Below are 13,035 nucleotides of genomic sequence, written 5' to 3'. Positions count from 1 at the left end.
AAGAAAATTGAATGCCACAGCATCGTATATTTGCCTAAAATTAAATAATGGAAAATTAGTCACTTTAGTCCTTGAATGGGAAAGGAATAGTCACTTTAGTCTCTGAATGTAGACTCTGTTGGTCAATTTCAGGGACTAAAGTGACTAACGTAGTCTACATTCAGAGACTAAATTGACTAAGAGAGTCTGAATTCATGGACTAAATTGACTAACAGAGTCTACACTTAGGGGCTATTTTGCAATTTATCTGCATTCAGGGATTAAAGTGACGACTTCTTTCCTATTCAGGGACTAAAGTGACTAATCTCCCTTAAATAATTGAAGAGTGTGGGCCAACGGCATGGCTGCTCTTTTTGTTTCTTTAGTATACTACTCTAATAGAATTGGGGAATTAGTCACTTTAGTCCCTGAATGGGGAACGATTCGTCAATTTAGTCCCTGAATGCAGATAATATGCAAAACAGTCCCTGCATGGTCAATTTCAGGGACTAAAGTGACTAACGAAGTCTACATTCAGGGACTAAATTGACTAACGGAGTCTGCATTCAGGGACTAAATTGACTAACAAAGTCTACATTCAGGGACTATTTTGCAATTTATCTGCATTCAGGGACTAAATTGACGAATCGTTCCCCATTCAGGGACTAAAGTGACTAATTCCCCAATAGAATTGGATGATATATGTTGTCAGCTACGTAACACGGTCTTTTTTTCTTTGAAATAACTACATAACGATTTTGTCAATTATTCTCACAAAAAAAAAAATACGATTTTGTCAATTATTAATCTCGCTTTTTTCTTATTCTTGTAAAACAAATCTGATACCATAAGTTAATACGAGAAAGGGACAAGTATTTTGGAAAAATAGGTAATATTTTTTGAGTTTAATGGTGGTGGGTCAACAGTCTAAAACAAATTTGTACACACAACCAATCAAAATATTTAAAATTACCACATCAATTAATATTTCTAATTTATGTGTCAATTTTGAATGTTTTGATATGTGAAAAGTTGTTTTAAATTTTTAATCCACCACCATTAAATTGATATTTTTTATTATAAAATCTATGGCATTAATTAACAAAATTGCGCTCTTTTACCCTCCTGTTTTTTCCTTCATCATGTATAGTTTGAAGGTGTTAAAACATATACTAGAAGTCCTGTGAGCAGTCCTTGTGAGCTTAGCTTAGTTGGCAGGGAATGCATAAAATATGCAAGGTCGGGGTTCGATCCCCGGCCACCACCAAAAAAAAAGAAGTCATGTGAGCATAGCTCAGTTGGTAGGACAATGCATTATTATATGCAGGGGTCGGGGTTCGAACCCCGGACACCCCACTTATTCACCTTAGGCTACCTGACCAAAATAAAAAAACATATACTAGAAATTAGAAATGAATTATGTTCTTTACCCAAACGGTTTTGCTCATTCCCAAAGTAAATGATCAAAATGCTCCAGCGTGAGTTAACTCCCGCATCATGAGTTAACTCACACTAGTGCAAATCTCAACGTGAGTTAACTCACGCTAGTGTAAATCCTGTGTAAATCTCTGCGTGAGTTAACTCACGCTGCGTGAGTTAGCTCACACAAATTTAACACTAGCGTGAGTTAATATGCGTAAGGGCATTTTGGTCATTTACTTTGGAAATGAGCAAAACCGTTTGGGTAAAAAGCAGAATTTATTAGAAAGTGTTTTGGATCGAGCACAACGCTCTTAGGCCCATGTTCATAGGCTCAATCTAGAAAGGCTCAAATATATCATTTGGACCATTATTCACAACACATTCCCCTCTCCGCGAGAGGGGTGCTCGTAGTATGTCAGGAGATTCGTAGTATTTATGATTCCCACGAATCCATAATCGTCGAGCCTTACGTGTGCCCTACAACGGCTCCTAAACCTCCACACTATAAAAGGACTCTCAGCAGTCCCAAAGGTTAGATTCTCTCTCCCATCTTAAACCCCATTCTGAAAAATCAATACTAACTTGAGCGTCGGAGTGTTTGCAGGTATACACCCTTCGCCGTTCTAGCCAATGCAACCATTCAAATCAACTGAAAACCAATACATCAATAGTCACCTTCTGATCAGGTACGATCAGAAACCAACATATATTTTTTTTAAGGGAGAAACCAACATGTATAACAGACAATTTTTGACTTGGTCAGGTCAATTCTTGTTCCCACAAAAAGTTCTTTAATCAAAAGAATATAAAAAGTTGAAAAAATCAAACTTACCTAAAAACATTATTTTCGTAGGTCATTGCCCGAAAACATAGGTATAATGATATATGTTATGTTATTTGTTATTTGATAGGTTGAATTTTTGTTTTTTGTGTTCGAACTTGCACACCTCGCATTTCTATGTGTATTTTATGTTGGATTTACTACTTTGTCTTTAGACAAAAAAAAAAAAATTCCAAAAAACAAAACTCCGCATCGAAATATTTTACAAAGTCAATTTGAACTTTGAAATTGTTTTATAGACAAAAAATTTATACAAATTAGTTATGACGAGACAAGAGATCCTAAAAAATGAAACTTAATACAATTTAAAAGCAAAATTACTTAATTGACAATATGAATAGAATTTATATCTACATTTTTAGAGTTTTTTTTTTTTAAAATAACTTGTATCATTTCATTAAATATTAAATTAGTGATACATGATGGACTATCATAAAAAATGTGGAAGCTAGGAAATAATGTGGTTGCCTTAGCTAACTCATGAGCAACCTCATTTGCTTGCCTCATAATTAACTCAACATAAGAGTTTGGTAAAAAGGAATTACAAAACTGGATATTGTTATCCATAATAGATCCAAATTCAGTGCTATCTCCTTTGCCTTTGTTAAAGTAATCAGCTACTGTTTTCGAATCTACCTCAAAATCAACATTTGTGAGCTGAAGTTCATTGATCCAACGAATTGCATGATAAAGTCCCAGAGCTTCTCCAATGTTAACTGGACAAAAAGGTGAAAACACATGGTCTTTGAATGAACATGGTTACCTGCTAAATCGCGAATGCACATGCCTATGCCTACCTTATTACTAGAGGTAGAAAAAGAGGCATCAACATTCCATTTGAGTCTACCACTCCTTGGTTTCCTCCATATAGCGTCACCGTACATGTTGTTCGCATTCTGACCAACATTAGTTTAAGGACATATGTTTAAAGGTGATTGAACCTGACCTGAAAGACCTTGCTTTCGGTTAGCTTTCCTCCAACCTTCTAGGAGATGCTTTGCTCTTTCCAGAGTTGTAATAGTCGTCTCGGATACCTATTGCCATAACTTAAGATTACGAGATTTCCAGATACTCCACATTATAGTAACAATGTTTTCCACTTGACTTGCCGACAACCTTTGCAATAGATTAAAAATAATGTCTGGCGCATTATGAAACTGATTCAAGGATGGTGCAATCAAATGCCAAACATTAGCTGCATTCCAAACATCTATGGTTGTCTTGCAATGAAAAAATATGTGGTAGCTATCCTCATGTGGATCATCACAAGTAACACACGGGTAAAGTTGATTAGCAGAGGAGTCAACTGTCCATGAGCTTGTGTTACATTTTTAGAGTTACAATTATAAAACAGAACATGTTTGACATAATTGGTTCTACAATTTGCATATGTTGAAGTATTTTTTTGGAAACGATTCTCTATAGTCACTCAACGTAGTTAGTGATATAAATCATCGATCAAAATCCAACTGTTGAAATTTTCAATTTTTAATTTGCCAAAGTCGTAATGTGAAAGTTTTGATCGTACGAAGTTTCAGTCCAAAACTTATGATATACATATATCCTCTACCTAGGAAAAACATTTGATATTGTAACTTCATTAACAGAAGGATCTTTGGAAACTTTAGATGTTGTTTGATCATCAGTTACTTGTCTTCCAACTGAAAATGCAGGATGTTTAGGATTGGAAAGTGCCATTGTGTCACTTGCTAGCATGACAACAACATTGGACATGGTTGGTCTATCCACTGCATCTTCTTGTACACATAACAAACCAATGTGTATGCATTTCATAACTTCATTGCTTATGTATGTATTTTTCAGTATTGGATCTAACAGTTCCAAACTTTTTCCTTCACACCAAAGATTCCAACTCTGCATGCATATAGAGACAAAAAAATGATCATTTTTGGAAAGAAAAATAATTTAATCATTTTAATGAAATCAATAATATAGTAAACCCTATTAATTACTAACTTCTTTTACTGACCAATTAATTAGTAACAAATATGAAAGGAGAAAAACTCACATATATAAGAAGACTTTGACCATGTTCTTCGAGATAGAATCCACCATTCTTTTTTCCACAAATTATTTCTAATAAAAGAACTCCATAGCTGAAAACATCTGATTTCCCTGAATATAACCCTTCCATAGCGTATTCTGGAGCCATGTAACCGCTGCACAAAATTAAATCAACATAATACTAATTAGAATGTAGATCAATTTAGCATATTAATTTTTGCAATTAATTACATCTTGAATTGAAAGAATTGACAAAAATAACACATACTATGTGCCCACAACTCTTCTTGTGTTTTCTTGACTTTGACCTTTTTCAAATGCCCTTGCCAATCCAAAATCAGATATTTTTGGATTCATCTCTTGATCTAAGAGAACATTACTTGCTTTTAGGTCTCTATGGATTACTCTAAGTCTAGAGTCTTCATGAAGATACAAGAGTCCTTTTGCAATTCCATTGATAATGTTCAGTCTTAACTTCCAATCTAGAAGTTTTCTTTTTTCTTCATCTAACATTCAAGTTACAAAGAAAAGGTTATTTCACACAAAAAATGGGTGGAGCATAGAACAAGTAATAAAACTTGAGCAAGGAAGTTGTGTTATTGAGGAAAATATTTATAGAGGAAATAATCACTATCTTTCTTCTCAATTCATATTTCATAACTTTATTTGCAAGCAATCTCCTTCAATGTATTAACAATTGAATAAACCGTCAATTTAGTCCACAAACTATCACACTGTCTTCCATTTGGTCCATGAACTATAGGTAATAATAAGTACTTCCTAAACTATTTTTAATTCATCAAGTTAGTTTGTAAACCATCATTTTTCTCTTATTTTAAAGCAATTGTGGAATTAATTTGATAAATTAATAATAGTTTTGAGACTAATTATAATGTTTCTATAGTATAGAAAATAGCGAAGAGAATGATAGTTTAAAGACTGAATTAAAGGTTTGCATATTAACATTTCATCCAAAATGCAATATATACTAGTAATTATATTTTGATGGATGTGAAAGAATATATATGATTCATATATAGAAGCCTTAAAAAGAACTTAGGGAGAGCTTTGTCACATATAACGGTTTTACTTGACTCAAGAAATTAGTCTCTGCAATTGCACGTAGAAAATATTTAATTCACACACAAAAAAATTACTTCTAGAAAGGAATTAAGTATATTAAAACATACCAAATAGATGAAAGTCAAGGCTAGAGTTTGGCATGTATTCATATACAAGCAACTTTTCATTATCTTCAATGCAACAACCCAAAAGTCTCACAAGGTTTCTATGTTGCAACTTAGCTATAAAGATTACTTCATTTGTGAACTCCTCTAAACCTTGACCAGATGTTGTAGACAGCCTTTTGATTGCAACTTCTGTTCCATCTACTAAATTACCCTGAAATAATGTTAAAAAGAAAGAAAATAACCAAAATAAATTATGGCAACTTTGATTAAGCAAAACTATACATGCTTGTTAATGAGCTAAATGATCATATTCAAACGTACCTTGTAAACAGGACCAAAACCACCTGCTCCTAGTTTACATAATTCTGAAAAGTTATTAGTGCTTTGTCGAATCCAAATTAAAGGGATTATTGGGAGGTCAGCATTATATGAATCCTCTCCTTGAATATGACCATGATGAGATATAGGAATTGTCTCTGATAGTATTCCATCTATATTAAGAAACTTTTATTAATTTGAATTTTGCCTTATTACTATATGTGAAATATATGAATACCGGACACGATATTGATACAAATAATTTTTTATAGAGGATCGATACAGATACATAGACACTGGCAATGTCAAAAAATATAAGAAACCATGACACATATATATTTTTTCTTATGATCCAAGACAAGCATTGTTTATGAAAGATCTAAGATTTATATATTTATTACCAAATTAAAAGAACTTGTTAAGTGTTAAATTCTTCTTACATTGGTTGCAAAACTGATGTGAAAAATCATTTCCAACTGATGTAAAAAATCATTTCTGCAGTAGTGTTGTGATCATAAATGAGTTTACAGAATTTTCAATTATAAATAAGTACTTTACAAATTGTGTTATTACTTACCTTTATTTGAGCGATTCCGCCTCCATATGAAGAAGATGCAACAACTTATGAGTGCAAGTACCACCACCAACACAATGACAATAGTGATGATCAAGGTCTTTGATTTACTTGAACCTCCTTCCTCGGCTGTAAGTGCAACAATAGCAAAGATGAACATGTCACATTTCTCACCAAATATTTTTCATATATATATACCCATCCCGAGCTATTCTTCCATGGTCACAAGACCAAATAAATAGTCTTTGGGCACACTCATATGAAGATATTATCTTCAAAAATTTTAATTATTTTTTTATCAAGTTTCTTTTCATCATAAAAAAAAATACTTGTTTATGTGTGTGTGACCAAACACTATTTGTTTGGTCTTGTGACCATATTAGAATTTCCCCACCCATATAATGCTTCTTTATGATATGAAAACTTTTTATTTTATTTTTATAAAAATAATATTAATAATTAGTTAATACATCATAAATGTTGGATGATGACAAGAAATCATAAAGGGCTTTTAGTCCACTTTTAGAGTCATTTTAGAGATAAAGTAGTTAGTTTACATGTGTTTTAGTCGTGTTTCATAAAGAAATCATTCAAAAAGTCATGAGAAGACAAAAGAAAGGAAAAAACCTTGAAGCCATGGAAACTCATCTGAATCAAACAATCGGTAATCGTATTGTGCTTTTCTTCCAAGTTTATCACTAATGATACTTGGGGCATAGTCATTACGGGCGTTCTTGTGAGAAGAATTGAAGCAAGAAATGAAGAAACCAAGGAGTCAGCTACTGTCAATCTTGCATCGCAGGCTACATACCCCGCATCGCTTGACAAAATTGGAAATCAATGTGATCGCTACTATATATCTCGTATTGTGCGCTACAAACCCGCATCGTGAGAATAGAATGGCATACCAAAAGAAAGCTCACTGCCTATCTCGCATCGTGAACCAACTTACCCTAAAAATTAGGGAAACACTCGCCTATAAATATTAGGCACCTAGGTCAATGGAAAAACACTTTTTGACGAGCAGATGAAATTAGAAACACGATTTTGGAAGGATTGGCGCGACCGAAGCCATTCGGAAGTGAAGAAATCATCAATTGATGATCCTTTTATCATGTTTTCTTATTCATATCTATTTATATAGGTTAGGTCATGAAAGAGGAACTTCCTTGTAACTGTTTGATTATGTAACTTTAAATTATTCTATGATTATTCAGCCGATTACTTTGCTATTATATTCGGTTAATATTGTTTTTAATGTCTTTCATGCATCTTCAGATGTCCATAAATTGATCTAAGTCACAATGAGTATTAGCTCTAACTTTGTTGGTTGGAATTATTTTAATCATTTTACTATTGATTAGATTTAGACATAAACTAATGATAGATGTTACTTACTATGGTGCTCTTAAACCTTTGAGGGTTATGGACTTCACCGAGTCATCGAGGGACAGTAACAGTTGAAGAGATTTAGTGACCAAGATATTGGCCTAACTCTTTTGTTCACTATCTCTCTCTCTCTCTCTCTCTCTCTCTCTCTCTCTCTCTCTCTCTCTCTCTCTCTCTCTCAAATTAAACCAATCAAATTGTTAACTGTCAAGTGCAACCCCCCTTTATTACAAATACCCTAATCAATTTTTTCTTATAAATAGGACCGGAGAGAGTATGTAACAAATGAGCTTTTAACATCGTATAACACTATTTTATCACCAAAAAAAAAAAATCGTAGTGCACGATATTTTACTCTCTAAATTTTTAGATAACCTATCAAAAGCTATCTTATACACTATTTTTTCTGTTTTGAGCAACACAAAGGGCCCTTTTGTTACGGATAAAAATAAAAGTGATTTTAACATAAATAATTTAGAGATTTATTTTAGAGATTTTATGAAAAATGAGAATCTATTTTTGCGTTTGTTTACCGTAATAAAAATCAGTTTTTGCGTTAGTTTGTTTGGATACAACTATATAAAAGATATTTTTTGTTACAAAATTAGTTCAATCTTTTGAACCATATTTTCTCTCTTCTCTAAAAAAAATTCAATTTTTTGAGAAGCTACTCTTAAGTCTTAACAACTTCTCATTTGAAGCTGTTTTTAAATTTTTTTTGTAGATTCTAATTTTTTTCTTTAAAGTTATAACAAACGGATACAATACTCTTAAAAATGATTACTTTTTTAAAAAATACTGATTTTTTTCTTAAAAAGAACTATAACAAATAGGTTCAAAATCTATAGAGAACAACCATCGTTATTTTGAAAAGTCAAGCGCATATAGTCTTCATAGACAACCTAAAGTTTCATCACAAAGAAAAAAAGACAACCAATCCATTGACAATGATTTAGAAGAAAGAGAAATGATATTTGTACAACCATTTTTTGACAACTTTTGTGACAACTTTCTCTCTCATATTCACATTATATTTTTACTTTCTCTCTCTATTGTTTTGGTTTTTGTGTCAATACCTCATTTTCTTTGTAAATTTATGGTTGTCATAAAAATTGTCACCTAAATGGTTGTTCAAATAACACAAACTCTAGAAGAAAATAGGAATGATAATTTATATTTATAATAAGTTTTTTTTTAGGGATATATTTATAATAAGTTATTGAACTTAATATTGACTCTGTCAAAAAAAAGTTAATATTGACAGGAACATTAACTATTATACTGGAAAAAACTTTGTTGATTGGTATTTACTTGTCGTTGGAGTCAAAAGCTTATACAGATATTTTCCTTTGTTTTGAAGTAAATTAAACATTTTTCTTTTCTTTATTACCTTTTAAAAGTCATTATATGTTGAGTTTAAGGTTTAGAAAGTGTTAGGTTAACCATTTTGAACATTATTTTTTCAACCATGTGCAAATATTTAACTTTGAAAAGAGTAAGATAACTTTTTATAATCAATACGTCAAGAAGCATTAACCTATCTGTCTTTCAGCTTTTTTATTGCGTTTAATTGAATTTTTATCTTATTGTGTTTGGTTATCATTGTTTAGAATATACCACAATTAAATTGTTCATAATGTAATAAAATTTAACTAATTTCTTTAATTAATTAAAGATTTAAATGAAGTGTATGATTGAAAATAAAAAATCAATCTAAAATAATATAATCTTTTTATATATAGATATAGATATTATTGTTGTGAAATATCTTTGATAGTAGATATTTAACCTAATTTATCATCTTTAGTATAGTGTTTTGTCTCAATCAAGAATTTTCTATCCACAACACTCAAATTCAGATTTTAATTAAAAAAAATTATGTTCAAAACAACGTAAGTATAAAACAATTCTTTTATAAATAAACTATTCGTAAAGAAAAATATACGCACTTTTTTAGAACATAAAAAATATCACCACCAAAAAAAAAAAAGAATGTAAAAAATATATATTTCATCTTTGATATCTACACAATGCTAGTCAATATGCATTTCAGTCTCCCCTCAAAAATAAAAAAGATTTTAGTCTAGATTATAAAACTAGAGTATTTTAAATGATGTTTTAATATCTTCATAATTGAAAGAAAGAAGAAACAAGAGAAACAAACTTGTAACAAGAATAAAAAAGTGAATCATACAAACCTGGATTTGGCAAAGGAGCAGAAGTTGCAGAAGTAAGTTGGTAGAACATAAAATCATCATACTTCATCAAACAACTTGGAGCAAGAACCTGCCAACCAATTTTTGTCCCACAGCATTTAGGAAGTTTGTCTAGCATAGCCTTCAAACATTGATTACATTGTTTTTCATTAAGGTCCCTACTACACTGCACCAATCCATATCTTTTTTCAATAGGACTATTACTCAAATTGAACTCCCTCATTGCATACAACTTATTGGTCTCCAAAGTAGCTTCACTTATTAAACTTTGCATATTATCCTCAGCTTTATCAAGTTCTCGTGGATTAGTGATGTTTTTTGACCCTGGCCTTTGCCATGATGGATTTGTTGTGAGGTTTCCAAAAAAATTATGGTTGGAATACCTACTCAAAGACATATTAGAAATCTTAAGTTATACTCCCTCCGTCCTATATTAGATGACTATTTGACAATATGCATTATTGACTTGACATACTTTGACAATATTTTTTATACAAAGATAAACAATACTATATAAGATGTTGGATTCGTTTCGATGAGTACGTACCTGAAAATGCAAAAGTTGTACCATATAACAGCTGAAGCTCTATTAGGACAGCGTTGAAGAACATCTGAAGCAGCAGTAGAGACACAAAATTGACAAAATGATCCTGTGACATCACCTCTACAATCATAGAGACCATAGACAGCATCAACTGTGTTCTCTCCTATGCTTGTGTGATTATATCCTTTACTTACAATAGCATCAGAGGAAAGAAGTGAGAGGACTTTATTAAGGTTAGATTTGTATGCAGCTGTAAGAGATTGTTCGGTTGAGTTGTGGCAATCATCACCTACATAATTTGGTGATTGTGCAATTGGTTTTGTGAAAAGGGTGATGATGCTAATAAATCTAATGATGGAAATGAGTATGAGTTTCTTTGCCATTTTTATTTTGTGATGAAATGATTGTCATAGCAATATGTTCTAGCTAGTTGAAGTTTATATTCAAGAATTGAGGTTAATCATTGAGGTGTTTAGCCTGGACCATTCAAAATGACTTGGTACCGGAGGTTTCTGCCTCTTAGTGTATCCCTCCACAATATACTAATAATATATAAAAATCGAAGTTCAGCAAAATTTTATAATCGTCTTTTTTAAAATTCATGATCTCGTTAATTTTATAATCATATAGCAAATATTGAATGGTGTTTTACATATAAAATAAAAATTTGTTTAATAGAAACACTACATTGATGTTTATATATTGAAAATAATCATGAGTTTCCAATATTTTATCACATCGACTTTTTCATGTATGTATATAAAATTGTTTCTGCAGATATCAACATTTAAAATCTAAAACGAGAACGGTGCAAACATTGAACAATGTTTTGCATATAAAATAAAAATTTAATTAATAGAAACATTACAATAATGTTTATTTTTTGAAGATAGGCTTTCTTGCACAAGGAACTTGAAGAGTCGTACCCAAGATTGTATAATATCAAAAATTTATTGTCAATGTTTCTATAGTGAGAGAAACTCCAATTTCTCTCTAAGTTCTCTTTCATTCATCGAGGAGGGGTGGTTCTAGGTCATTTTTTTACGTAGAATCACCCCTGTGTCTTTTTTCCCCTTTTCTTTCGATCTAAATAAGTGATTTTCACATATATCAAGTTTTTTCTTGTGTTTTTTCATGATTTCATCGTCAGAGTGTGGCGTTGTGTTGTTCGTCGTCTTGAGCGACGTTGTTTGATTTTGCGTCTTGTTGTGGTGTTAGATTAGTTCATATTGAAAGATCAACCTCAGTCAATCTCAGGTTTAATCAATGATTTGGACATCAACGTTGCAGATTCGGAAGTATGGGTATTCTGGTGATTTAGATTTCATCATATTATTTGTAGGCATTTTGTCGTTGTATGCTATTAAGATGGATGTTGTGAGTTTGTTCGCAGATTCACCATTACGTTTTTAGCGACGATTATCTTGTTATTGTATCTGATGTATTCTATCAATTTTAATGAATGAATATCGTTTTATTTTTGTCAAAAAAAAATTGTATAATATCCGTCCAAGTATAGGGCACTTGTTAAGAAGACAAAAGTAAAAATAATTGATGTGTTTAATGAAGCAAAATTTAATTTTTAAAGTTTCAATGTAGTGAATTCACAATATAAAGTTTTCTCATTAGACTTCTTACCAAGTGTTCTGGGGACACTTGTTAGCATTTCTCTTTAATAATATATTTATGGCTACCCATAATGAACTAGTAATTTCATAGGTCTATTTTATACACAACCATTTATTGACATGTGTACGGAAGTCGATGTCTATTAATTATGCTGAGTGAAGAAAGCAACATCTTTGGTACAAAAATTAAATTATATAATTGAAGAGGGTGGCCAATGGTATAAGTGATTTGTTTTATTAAAAAAAATTGAATGGTTGAATATTTTTATTTCCTTAGAAACTTCATTGTAGATTAGAATAAATATTTTTTTTAAGGAATATGTTTATAGTGTAACACCCCAATTTTCATATTAGACTATTTATATTATTATTAAATAATATTAATATTATTATTAGTATTATTATTATTATTAATTTCAGTATAATTTTCGGTTGAATTGTGCAATCATCACCTACATAATTTGGTGATTGTGCAATTGATTTTGTGAAAGGGGTGATGATAATAATAATCTAATGATGGGAATGAGTATGAGTTTTTTTGCCATTTTTATTTTGTGATGAAATGATTGTCATAGCAATATGTTCTAGCTAGCTAGATGAAGTTTATATTCAAGGATGAGGTTATTTATTGATATGTGCACTAAAGTCAATGTATATTAATTATGCTAAGTGAAGAAATCAGGGTCGGCTCAAGGGGCTGCGACTAAAGCAAAGGTTTTAGGTCTTTAAATTTTTTAGGCTTCGTATTAGGTCTCTAAATCTTTTCGTTTTAAATATATTTTTATAAGTTAAAAATTTTAAACATTTTTGAGTCTAGCTTAGCTGGTGCTGCTGGTAATTCAATGAAGAGTTGTAAACTTGTAGTTTTTTTTTTTGACAAAAAAAACTACAAGTTTATGTAGCAAGTTT

General features: G+C 31.2%; 1 protein-coding gene across 2 annotated transcripts; it reads right to left on the bottom strand.

Moving 5' to 3' along the window:
* Positions 1–3,712: 3,712 nt before the first annotated feature.
* LOC146935482 (cysteine-rich receptor-like protein kinase 10) lies at positions 3,713–10,991 on the bottom strand. Of its 2 annotated transcripts, XM_085750674.1 has the most exons (8): positions 10,502–10,991; positions 9,937–10,337; positions 6,353–6,478; positions 5,779–5,948; positions 5,458–5,668; positions 4,536–4,773; positions 4,272–4,422; positions 3,713–4,117 (listed from the first exon to the last, which is right to left on the bottom strand). In XM_085750674.1, the coding sequence occupies exons 1-8, from the start codon at positions 10,879–10,881 to the stop codon at positions 3,809–3,811; spliced, it is 1,986 nt and encodes a 661-aa protein (XP_085606800.1). In that variant the 5' UTR covers positions 10,882–10,991; the 3' UTR covers positions 3,713–3,808. The 2 variants fall into 2 exon arrangements, with proteins under 2 accessions (XP_085606800.1, XP_085606801.1); XM_085750675.1 differs by lacking the exons at positions 9,937–10,337; positions 10,502–10,991 and adding an exon at positions 6,977–7,325.
* Positions 10,992–13,035: the final 2,044 nt, after the last annotated feature.

The sequence above is a fragment of the Medicago sativa genome, chromosome 3, assembly GCF_051527215.1.
Source record: "Medicago sativa cultivar Bolivia chromosome 3, Bolivia_mono, whole genome shotgun sequence".
NCBI lineage: Eukaryota > Viridiplantae > Streptophyta > Magnoliopsida > Fabales > Fabaceae > Medicago > Medicago sativa.
The sequence above is the reverse complement of the archived record's forward strand: the minus strand, read 5'-3'. Positions and strand labels throughout refer to the sequence as shown.